This window comes from Aotus nancymaae, unplaced genomic scaffold (assembly GCF_030222135.1).
Source record: "Aotus nancymaae isolate 86718 unplaced genomic scaffold, 86718_ANA_hifiasm-v0.15.2.pri h1tg000012l, whole genome shotgun sequence".
Taxonomy (NCBI): Eukaryota; Metazoa; Chordata; class Mammalia; order Primates; family Aotidae; genus Aotus; species Aotus nancymaae.
The window spans coordinates 38577979-38590160 of record NW_026988423.1 but is presented as its reverse complement, the minus strand read 5'-3'; the positions used below and the strand labels follow the sequence as shown (position 1 = coordinate 38590160).

Sequence of the window (12182 nt, the reverse complement as noted above, 5' to 3'; positions counted from 1 at the left end):
CTTGGTGATTAAGATGTTTTTAGGGATACTTGAGGTTCTGCACATCTGTGTTTGAATTCTGACTCTACCACTTACTACCTGTGGGTCCTTGTATGAGTCATTCAACCTTGCTAAAGTGTCAGATTTCACTTCTGGACAAACAGGACAAAAGTCTTACTCTTCCTTATAAATTTGTCACAGCATTAAATGAAGTTGAGCGTGTCACATGCCGAACACAATCTTTATCACTTCTGTGTGCTTGAAATATGAATGTGATAAAATTCATAGTAATATTATTAATTCCCATGCCCTTTTAAACATTTTAAGTAATAAAATAGATGGGAAAATCATCCCTTTAGGTCTACTGTGTCTCTAAAGATGGTACTTTTTTTTTTAATTGTGAAAGTATTGACTTGATGTTAGGCAATGTTGGTTTTAGCCTTATCTTTAATTATTTGATCTTGGACAGCACACATTTGGAGTTTTCTTTTTTTTATTATCTGTGAAGTAGAAATTACACATGTCCTTATTATCGCATGGAATTGTTGTAAGGTTTATAATTAAATAAATATATGTAGCAAAATCTAGCTGTGTAGATGAAAGTTCTTAATGCAATACCTACCATTTCCTTGGTTGTCAGTAAATGTTTTATTTATTGGATGAATTAATTAATTAGTGACTATGTTACATGAGATAATAGGTTGGAAGGTGCTTTGTAATCTGCAGGCAAAAAGCAGTTGTAAGGTATCATTATTTCCCCTTTTAAATAAGGGAACGTTAGTAGCACTTTTGCCATTTGTAAATGACAGTTAATTCCCTTTTTGTCCTAAATTCTGGGTTATACTGTGCAATAGGTGGAGAGAGTAATGAGGTGATGTTTTTATCAGATATATTATCTGCCAGCCATTCTTTCACACTGTTTACATTGTGCATTTATAGAATACCTGCTAATTGTTTCAGAAATATATCCCTAGTGTTCAGCCAGCAATTATGCCAACCTGACCTACCTTCAGATGGCTTGAAAAGGTTTACTACAGTCTGCATCGTGATGTTTGAGACCCTGGGGTTCTCTATCCGATCTTAAATTCTATTTTCTTTTCTCTTCTAGATTATCAATTGTGTTTTCCATCAAATGCTCAATGTAATATTAATGTTAGAAGTTGGTGAAGTTTCCCATCGTGCCCCCCTTCCTATTACCTCCCAAGTCATCAGTCATAGAAACCAGGCGGTCCAGTTTATCAGGTGAAGCACACAATTGTGAATTTTTGCTCTGTCAGTCTCTTTTAGTACTCTGGGCCCTGCGGTCACTGTCACTAAGATTTCTGATACCCATAGAGTTAAAATTTCTGGCCTGATGGTGGTTTGGGGAGTCAAAACCAAACACTTTGTAGCTAATGTGCTTTATGTGTCTGGGTCTCTATTGGTAGACTCCCCGCTGGGGTGCTGTTAAAGAAATAGGAATCTGCAGAGCACAGGCCAGAGCCAGCCTCCAGCTTGTTTGCACTCAGTCTGTGTGTCGGTCTCAGAGAGAAGACGGTGGCCTCTCCTCCTTTCCCGTGTCTGCTTCACTGCAGCCAGTGAAGCCTGTTTCTCTTTTCTGTTGCTCTCTACTCTGCAGCTCTTTGCTTTTGTTCTTGGCCACTTTTTCCTTGTTTCTTTGCACTTTTCTATTCCTTTCCCTCTATAGAAATTACTTGAATGAAAGGATTGAGTTGCTTTTTACCTCCGTAGCAATAATCGTTAGACCAGTTTTCCCCTCATGGGTCACTCAGCTTCATGTAAAAACTCTCATGCCTTAGCTTCATTGGCAAGGACGTGTTTGCTGCATCATTGGCTTTTCTTTCCCTCTTTCACTAGCTTTTGGCATGCAGCATGGAGGTGGTGCCGTGACGTGCTGTGTACATGCAAGTGTGCGCATGCCTTGGGTGTGCACAATATACAGTTTGGTTGGAGACATGGGGTGTGGATGATGTCATCTTGTGACTGAGCAAATGTCTCTCCATTAAGAACTTTTGAAAACATTAACTAAAATGTTTTAAGTGAAAACACTGTCATTTTGTTTTTTCCATGAGTTTCCCATATGCCAATCACAATAGTGTTCATGTAATCTGACAGGTAAACAGCACTAAAAATGGATCAAGTCTGGGCAATGTAGAAATTTCTTCTTGAGGCTGGGCGCGGTAGCTGATGCCTGTAATCATGGCAGTTTGAGAGGCCAAGATGAGCAGATCACCTGAGATCAGGAGTACAAGACTAGCTGGCCAACATGGTGAAACACCGTCTCTACTAAAAATACAAAAATTAGCCAGGTGTGATGGTGTGCACCTGTAATCCCAGCAACTCAGGAGGCTGAGGCAGGAGAGTTGCTTGATCAGGGGGGCAGAAGTTGCAGTGAGCCAAGATCACACTGTTGCACTCCAGCCTAGGTGACAAGAGCGAAACTCCGTCTGAAAAAAAAAAAAAGAAAAAAAAATATTTCTTCTTGGGTTAAAGTTGGGAGAGGTAATATTACTAATGCATTTCACTGAGCTTCCATGAGGTGGTACTGTGTCTTAGTCAATTTTTATATTTATCCCAAAAGGATATAAAATTTAGTAAGTCAGAAGAATTGTATGAAGATTACATTTTTATTCTTTCCTGAAGACTCAGCTACTCTGCAGCAGCTCTCAAAATTGCACAGGAACTACTTAACAGTTTTCTACGATGAATTTTGTCTTCACTCTTTATTCTGCTGAAACTACTCTTAGAGTATGAGGGTATAGTATTTTAATAACTAGAATTTCTAAATATAGGCATAGTGGTTTTTGAGGACAGTCACTGAATGTATTGTGAACAGTGGATGTGTTTTCTTTCAAATAGCTCCCTTGTGGATGAATTAAAGGAGAGTATATTCCCAGTCCTCTGTATCTTACTACAGCACATCTGTGCCAAGGTACTGCTTGCCTTAGTAATATTAATAACATAGAAGTATATCATGTGTGAAGGTGTGTGTGAGTGTATGTGTATGCGTGTGTGTATTTGTTCTTGGGAATGAGTCTACATTGTTACTTAAAGTGGTTTTATTTAATGTTCACTAGATGGTCCCCTAGAAAAAAGTGTTCTGTAAAAAAAATAAATAAAACAACTTTATTTTGGAGAAAGTTGAACATACACAGAAACAGGGAGAATAGGATGGTGAACCACCATGTACCCATCAACCGCCTTCTGCAGTTTTGTGTCACTTAAACCCCCACCCACATCCCCCAATATGCGTATACTGGATTGTGTTTTGAAGCAAATTCCATCATACCCTTTCATAGGTAATATTTTAATATATATCTCTAAAGGATAAGAATTCTTTAAAAACATAACCATAAGATATTAACACACCTAAAGAAATACACAGTAATTTCTTAATATTATCAAACATCCAGTCAATGTTCAAATTCCTATGATTATCTCTTACATTTTTATAACCATTTAGACAAATAATTCTTAATTTGAACCTCATGAAACCTGGGGATCCAAAAACTCTCTGAAATTATATACTAAATTTGTATGTACATTTTTCTGGGGAGACGGTTCACAGATTTCCTTTAGATTAGTTTACAAGGGTTCTAAAACCTAAAATTTTTAGCCATTTACCTAACATTTAAAGATCATTGAACTAGATACACTCACTGATACTCAACTTGTATTGCAAAATATGTTTCAGTTGTCCTGCAGGTGGTTATTGATTGGTCAGCTTCTGTTTGTGTTTTTCAGGTGGTAGATAAATCAGAGTATCGTACTTTTGCAGCCCAGTCCCTAGTCCAGCTACTCAGTAAACTTCCTTGTGGAGAATATGCTATGTTCATTGCCTGGCTTTACAAATACTCCCGAAGTTCTAAGGTAGGAGATAACTCTGCATAAAACCTTGGGTCCTTTTTAAAGTCTTTTTAAAAGAGTCTCTTTTTCTAGGTCTGAATGAGGAGGGTTCTTTGGTTCTTACTCCTGTCTGATGGCAATTCTTGTGATCTTGCTTTACCAGATCCCACACCGGGTTTTTACTCTTGATGTTGTCTTAGCCCTGTTAGAACTGCCTGAAAGAGAAGTGGATAACACCCTCTCCTTGGAGCATCAGAATTTCTTAAAGCATAAGTTCTTGGTGCAGGAAATTATGTTTGATCGTTGCTCAGACAAGGCGCCTACTGTCCGCAGCAAGGCACTGTCCAGCTTTGCACACTGTCTGGAGCTGAGTGTTGCCAGTGCATCGGAGAGTATCCTGGAGCTCCTGATTAACAGTGAGTATGGTGACTTGGGAAAGGACACTGGTCTTGTGCTCATTGAGAGATAGACTGCAAAGGAATCCTTCTTTTCTGTGGCAGAAGTAATATGGTATGATCTGTTTTTACCCTCAAAACCATTTTTTAAAAAAAACCTATGGTATGATCTATTTTTACCCTCAAAACCATTTTTAGTATATTTTATTGTCAAATAACTTTTAAATAGGCAAGGCTGATACATTTGAAAGGCCTTTTAAATGTATTTGAGATATTCATATTTTAGAGGTGATGTTGGTGGCTACCTTTACTGTTGCTTTGCATCGGTGGGCATTGCTTGTAATAAAATGAATCTCCATTTCAATGCATACACAAGGAGAACATTATCAGTTGTCAGCAGTTCAGAATCTGTCTGCCTTGTCTTTCAGCCTAGTAATCTTCAATTTGATTCCTCTGTGGATATTAACTCAGTCTATGCTACTGACTTTCTTCCTTATCTGTCTTCTTATTTTTAGGTCCTGCAGTTTCAGGAATAGAGAGTCACCCTGGTACATTACTGAGAAATTCATCAGGTAATGGATCAATACATTTTCTAGTATTGAATGATTATCTTTTAAAAACTTGCTGAATATTTAAAATGTTTTTCCTTCCTCCTTATTTTCCTACTTTAACATTGTACGTTTTTCATCAGAGAAGTTGAAATTCATTTTAGTAATAACGTAGTAACTTAAATGAGTAACATGACCTGCTAATGCCATTAAAAGTATAGCACATTTTTAGCTTAATGACTACCTTTTTTTTTTTTTAAGCTTTTTCCTATCAAAGGCAGACATCTAACTGTTCTGAACCCTCAGGGAAGATGAACATAGACAGCAATGGTGAAACAGTTGGCTCTGGAGGTATGTCACACTTTATCAATGTCAGATCAGTAATGCTATTGGATTTCAGACAACTGTAAGTAGAGGCTAAAACCTTGGATTTTTTTTTTTTCCTTATTAATTCACCCCTAATAATTGAAACATCTGGCTAGGTGTGGTGACTCATGCCTATAATCCCATCACTCTGGGAGGCTGAGGCCAGTGGATCACTTGAGCCCAGGGGTTGAAGACCAGCCTGGGCAACACAGGAAGATCTCATCTCTAAAAAAAAAAAAAAAAAAAAAAAAAAAAAATTAAAAATTAGCTGGGTATGGTAGTCTGCACCTGTGGTCCCAGCTACTCAGGAGGCTGAGGTGGGAGGATGGCTTGAGCCCAGGAGTTCCAGGCTGCAGTGAACTGTGATCACAGCAGTGTACTCTAGCCTGGGTGACAGTCTGTTTAAAAACAAAAGAAAACAAAACAAAAAAACACTGCAGGGTAGTGCTTTTCTGTGTCAACTCAGTTACTAAGTAGCTGCTTGATAGGGTATGCCTGTCATTTTCCAGTTGTAACATCATCCCATCTTTCCCAGAGGACTGTTGAGAGAGTCTGTGGAAACAACATTTAGGGGAGTGATTTAAAGAGAGAGACAGATAGATAAGAGAGAGAAAAAACGTGTGTAGAGGATTAATTACTCTAATTAGGTTTATTAATTTATTCAATAAACATTGATCTGGTCCTTCCCAATGTGTTCCAGGCATTGGAGATGCACAAGTCTGTGAGACAGAGCTCTGTCTCTTAAGGAGCAGTGGGGAGACAGGTGCTTGTGCACATAAATGTATATACACTTGTACACACACGTATGCGGAACACTGAGATCGGTGCCGAGATGCACAGAAAGGGCCCTGAGGATGATTACTGCTTTTATTATTCAGCCTAGAAGGTCAGCATGGAATTAGCTTTGGGAGGCTAGATATTAGCATGTATTACTCAAATTCAGAGCAATAACTGCATTTATAATAAACAGGTTTTCTGAATTTTGTAGGAACATGTACTCTGGAAAAATGCTGAATGTTTGTGTTGGCTCCAGACTTCCTCTAAACAGATTACGGATTTACTATAGCACAGACTTTTTTCAAGCAACTCAACTAAAGTTGAGTTGATTTAATGATGCTTTAAAATTATAAAAGTTTGGAGATGCAAAGAGCTCATGTTCCCAGCGTATTGTTCATAAGCTGAAACGACATGTATTGTTGTCATTAGTTGTACGTTGAAAAATTTGTATAGTTACTTAGATGCCATGCACTTTGCCAAATGCTCTCTTTGCTTTTTTTTCAATTAAGATAGAGTTCACACACCATAAAATTCACCATTTAAAGTGTATAATTTAGTGGTTTTAGTATAGTTGCCAGATTGTACAGTTTAATTCCAGAACATTTCATTAGCTGAAAAATAAACCCCATGCCCGTTAGCAGTCATTCCTCTTGCCCCCTTCCTCCTACCACTGGCAACCACTAATTTTCTTTCCCTATAAAATTGCCTATTCTGGACATTCCACATAAATGAAATCATGTACTATGTTGTCTTTTGTGTCTAACTTCTTTTAGCTCGCGTGTTTTCAAGCTTCATTCATGTTATAGCATATATCAATACTTCATTCCTTTTTGTGCTGAGTAATATTCCATTATAAGGATGCACCATATTTTGTTTGTTTATTCATCCGTTGATGAACATTTGGGTTGTTTTCACTTTTTAGCTATTGTGGCTAATAAATATTCTTGTACAAGTATTTGTATAGAAGTGTGGTTTCATTCTCTTCGAGTGTATACCTAGGAGTAGAACTGTCAGGTCGTGTGGTAACTCCATATTCAACATTTTGATGAACCACCAAACTTTTTCAAAGTGGCCACACCATTTTACAGTCCTACTAGCAACTTAGGATAATCCTATTTCTCCACAATCTTACCAACACTTGTCCTGTCTGTCTTTTTTATTGTAGCCATCTTTGTGGGCCTGAGGTGGTATTTACTTGTGGTTTTGATTTGCATTTCCCTAATAGCTAATGATGTTGAGCACATTTTCATAGGCTTAGTGCACGTATAAATACATCTTCTTTGGAGAAATGTCCATTCAAGCCCTTGCCCATGTTTTAATAGGGTTATCTTTTATTTTTGAGTTGAAAGAGTTATATATAAACCTTAACAGATGTATGATTTTTAAATACTTGTCCCATTCTATGGGTTGTCTTTTCATATGGTGTTCCATGAGGCACAAAACATTTTAATTTAAATAAGTCCAGTTTATCTTTTGTTTTTCTTACTTGTGCTTTTGGTATCACATAGCTAAGAAATCATTGTGTAATCCAAAGTCACAGAGGTTTACTTCTTTGTTTTCGTCTAAGGGTTTTATAGTTTTAGCTCTCACATTTAGGTGTTTGATCAATTTTCAGTTAATTTTTGCATATGGTGTGATAAAGGGGATCCAGCTTCACTCCTTTCCATGTCACTATCCAGTTGACCTAGCACTGTTTCTTTTAGACTGCTCCTTCACCTTTGAATGTCTTGGAACCCTTGTAAAAAAATCACTTGACTGATTTGTATAAGCTCATGAGCTTATTTGGGTGCTGTATATTCTATATTAATGGAATTTTATTTCATTAATTTGTACATCTGTCTTTATGTACCACACTGTGTTGATTGCTGTTGTGTTCTAGTGTAGGAGACGGAAAATAATTTTTTCCTCAGTCCTCATGAGTTCTGCCTTGGTATGGATCCCTGTAACAAGACAAATAAGTTTATTAACGTGTGTAGTGCATGTTATTCAGGAGAAATCTCAGTGCAGAGTAACTGGGGGCAGTGGCTTAGAACTCCACTTACATAACACAAAACACCATATCCAAAAAATGCTGGCAGCATAGTACACTGGAGACTCTCGGTTGTCCCCTCTCGATGGGGTGGCTGACAGGGAGCCACTCTCACTTCCCAGTGTCCTGAGAGTGTATTATCCTGCATGTCACTAGCTGGGAAGTGAGCAGAATTCAAAACTCAAAGGATGATTTCAATGTGCAGCACTGTCACATTATTATAATATCAGAAAATCCTAAGTCAGGGACCACCTGCGTGTGGGAGGAAAATAATGGAGTGAGTTTTGTGTATTGCTCTGGGCTGCTAAAGGTCTAGAGACCCATAAGTAAAGAAGAATTTATATCCTGCCCATAGGAAGAAAAGGGGGAGGATAGACAGACCTTTTCCTGTTTGCTGCTGCTTTTCAGTTATCTGCTTTAATTGTCTCAAATAATTTTTATGTCAGAGTCATATTTGGGGGTTAACATAGTTTCCTGTGATAGTCAGTTTTAAATCAGGAAGTGTGAGTTCTCCTCCTGTCCCTATGTTCATTTTCAAAATTAGTTTGACTAGTCTGGGTCCCTTATATTTCCATGTGAATTTTAAGATCAATTGTCAATTTCTGCAAGAAAAAAAAAGCCATCTTGGATTTTGATAGGGATTGATCTGTATATCAGTTTGGGGACTATTGCCGTGTTAGTTTGCTAGTTCCTCTAATCCATGAACACCTGATATCTTTTTATTTCTTTAAGTCTTTGATTTGTTTCAGTGATGTTTTGTAGTTTACAGTGAACAATTCTTGCTCTTTAAATTTTGTCCTGTTTTTACTTTTTCAATACTATTGTAAATTAAATTGCTCTCTTAATTTTATTTCTGAATTGTTTATTGCCAGTTTTTACAAATTATTTTTGATAATTGATCTTCGGTCCTGCAACCTTGCTAAACTCATTACAAGCTCTAATGATTGTTTTGCGGATTAGTTAGGATTTTCTTGATAGAAGAGCAAGTTACCTGTAAATAGAGGTAGTGCTACTTCTTCCTTTCCAATTTGGTTATCCTTTCATTTCTTTTTCTTGCCTATTTGTTGACAAAGAGTCAGACTCTGTAAAATATTTGAAGACATTTATTCTGAGCCAAATGTGAGTGACCATGGCCCATGACACAGCCCTCAGGAGGTCCTGAGAACATGTGCCCAAGGTGCTTGGGTGCAGCTTGGTTTTAAGACATTTTAGGGAGGCATCAGACATCAATCAAATACATTTAATAGATAACATTGGTTTGGTCCCCAAAGGCAGGACAAGGTAGGGAAGGTTGCAGCTTATAGATAGATTTAAAATTTTTCTGGTTGACAATTGGTTGAGTCTATCTAAAGACCTGGGATCAATAGAAAGGAATGTCTGGGGTAAGATAAAGGATGGTGGAGACTAAAGCTCATGACTGCAGAGGAAGCCTTAAGGTAGTAGGCTTCAGAGACAATAGATTGTAAATGTTCCTTCTCAGATTTAAAGCCTGTGTTGATGTTAGTGCTGAAGGGTGTAGTGAGGCAAGTCTGACCCCCACTCCCTGCCATGGCCTGAACCTGTCTCTCAGGTTAAATTTTAGAGTGCCCTGGTTGAGGAGGAAGTCCATTTAGATGGTTGGAGAGCCTTAGAATTTTATTTTTGGTTTACAGTCTATAGTATGATGTTGAAAAGAAGTCAAAGAGTAGAATTCCTTGTCTTTTTTCTTTACTTAGGGTGAAAACTTTTGGTGTTCACCACTGAGTATGATGTTAGCTGTGAGTTTTGTTTTGTGTGTTTCTTTTTGTTGGTTTGTTTTTGAGAAAGAGTCTTGCTCTGTCGCCAGGCTGGAGTGCAGTGATGTGATCTCCGCTCAAGCCATTCTCCTGCCTCCCAGGTTCAAGCCATTCTCCTGCCTCAGCCTTCTGAGTAGCTGGGACTACAGGCGTCTGCCACCATGCCCAGCTAATTTTTGTATTTTTAGTAGAGATGGGGTTTCACCATGTTTGCCAGGATGGCCTCAATCTCTTGACCTAGTGATCCACCCGCCTCCCCCTCTCAAACTGCTGGTATTTCAGGGGTGAGCCACCGTGCTTGGCCAGCTGTGAGTTTTATAGGATGACTTTCTCATCAATATGAGGTAGTTTTCTTCTATTTCAAGCTTGCTGAGTTTTTATCATGGAAAGGTGTTGGATTTTACAAATACTTTCTCTATATTTTGAGATGATTGTGTGGCTTTCTTTGTTCTGTTACTGTGGTGTAATTTACATTGAGTGATTTTTCACAGGTTGAATCAACATTTCATTCCTGGAAAAAATCCCAAGCATGGTTGTATCTTGCTGGATTTGATTTGCTGGTATTTTGTTGAGGATTTTGGTGTCTATATTCATAAGGAATATTGGTCTGTTGTTGTATTAAGCTGTTTTTGCATTGCTATAAAGAAATGTATGGCCAGGCGTGGTGGCTCATGCTTGCAATCCAAGCACTTTGGGAGGCCAAGGCCAGTGGATTACTTGAGGTCAGGAGTTTGAGACCAGCCTGGCCAACATGGCAAAACACCACCTATACTAAAAATATGAAAATTAGCTGCGCATGGTCGCAGGCACCTGTAATCCCAGCTACTCAGGAGGCTGAGGCAGGAGAACCACTTGAACCTGGGAAGAAGAGGTTGCAGTGAGCCAATATTGTGCCACTGCACTCCGTCCTGAGCAACAGAGTAAGACCGTCTCAAAAAAAAAAAAAAGAAAGAAACGGAGTAATTTATCAGAAAAGAAGTTTAATTGGCTCATAGTTCTGCAGGCTGTACAGGAAGTACAGCACTGGCATCTGTTTCTGGGGAGGCCTCAGGAAGCTTACAATCATGGTAGAAGGCCAATAGGAAGCAAGCGTTTCACATGGTGGGAGCAGGAGAAAGAGAGTTGGGGAAAGTGTCACACACTTTTAAATGCCCAGATCTCAAAAGAACTCACTTAGTATTGCTGTCATGAAGATAGCAGCAAACTGTTGGGGATGGCCCCAGTGATCCAAACACCTCCTACCAGGCCCCACCTTCAGCACTGGGGTTTACAGTTCAACCTGAGATGTGGGCAGGGACAAATACCCAAAGTATATCAGTTGTTTTCTTGAGATGTCTTTGGTTTTGCTATCAGGGTAATACTGACCTCATATGAGCTGAGAAGTATATTCTTTTCTATTTTTTTAAAGAGTTCATGAAGGATTGGTGTTCATTTTTGCTTTAACATTTGTTAGACTTCTCTATTAAAAGTGTCTTGTCCTTGGGTGGGTGTGTGGGTGTTTGTGGTGTGTGTGTGGTGGGGGGCGGGTAACGTGTTTTTGATTTTCTGATTTAGTTTTTTTTTTTTTTTTTTTTTTTTTAATGAGATGGAGTTTTACTCTTATTGCCCAGGCTGGATTCCAATGGCACGGTCTTGGCTCACTGCAACTTCCGCCTCCTAGTTCAAGCAGTTCTCCAGCCTCAACCTCCCAAGTAGCTGGGATTACAGGGATGTGCCACCACCCCCGGCTAATTTTTTTGTAATTTTTAGTAGAGACAGGGTTTCACCAAGTTGGTCAGGCTGGTCTCGAACTCCTGACTACAAGTGATCCACCTACCTTGGCTTCCCAAAGTGCTGGGATTACAGGCGTGAGCCACGGCACCTGGCCACTAATTTAGTTTCTTTACTTGTTACAGGTATATTCAGATTTTCTATTTCTGTTTGAGTTTCTGTAGTTTGTGTCTTTCTAGAAATTTGTTTATTTTACCTAGGCTACTTAATTTGGTGGCCTAAAATTGTTCATAGTATTCCTTTATACTCCTTTTTATTTATGTAAGGCTAATGATAGTAATGTCCCTTTTTTCTTGATTTTAGCAATTAGAATTTTTTTATTTTCTTCGTCAGTCTAGCTAAAGGTTTATTAGTTTTGTTGATCTTTTCAAGGGACCTACTTTTAGTTTCATTGATTTTTCTCTATTGTTTTCCATCTTTTATTTTTTTATGGTGCCTTCTTATATATAAACAGTTCCCAAAGTGTGTTTTGGGAACCCTCAGGGGTCCTTGAAGTAAAAACGAATGCTGTGTTCATTTGCCTTCCATACTCTGATTTTCTCACGAATGTATGTTGGAACTTTCCAGTGGTCCCAAGACTTACGAAATTGCAACAGATTGCAGGTAAAAACAGAGATGAGAATCCAGCTGGCTTATATTAAGGCAGACATTTAAAAGTTTGCAAGACTCAAAAACAATGCGCCGTGTGTGTGTGTGT

The 12182-nt window shown here is 38.5% G+C and overlaps 1 protein-coding gene across 4 annotated transcripts in view; it reads left to right on the top strand.

The window, feature by feature from the left end:
- Positions 1 to 12182, top strand: part of NCAPD3 (non-SMC condensin II complex subunit D3) — a 68469-nt gene that overhangs the window by 17603 nt on the left and 38684 nt on the right. For all 4 annotated transcript variants that reach the window (XM_064375589.1, XM_012449154.3, XM_012449155.2 and 1 more), the window contains 6 exons: positions 1088 to 1221; positions 2839 to 2911; positions 3724 to 3849; positions 3989 to 4241; positions 4736 to 4792; positions 5030 to 5119. In XM_064375589.1, coding sequence (XP_064231659.1) covers positions 1088 to 1221; positions 2839 to 2911; positions 3724 to 3849; positions 3989 to 4241; positions 4736 to 4792; positions 5030 to 5119 — 733 coding nt within the window. The remainder of the gene's footprint in view (positions 1 to 1087; positions 1222 to 2838; positions 2912 to 3723; positions 3850 to 3988; positions 4242 to 4735; positions 4793 to 5029; positions 5120 to 12182) is intronic.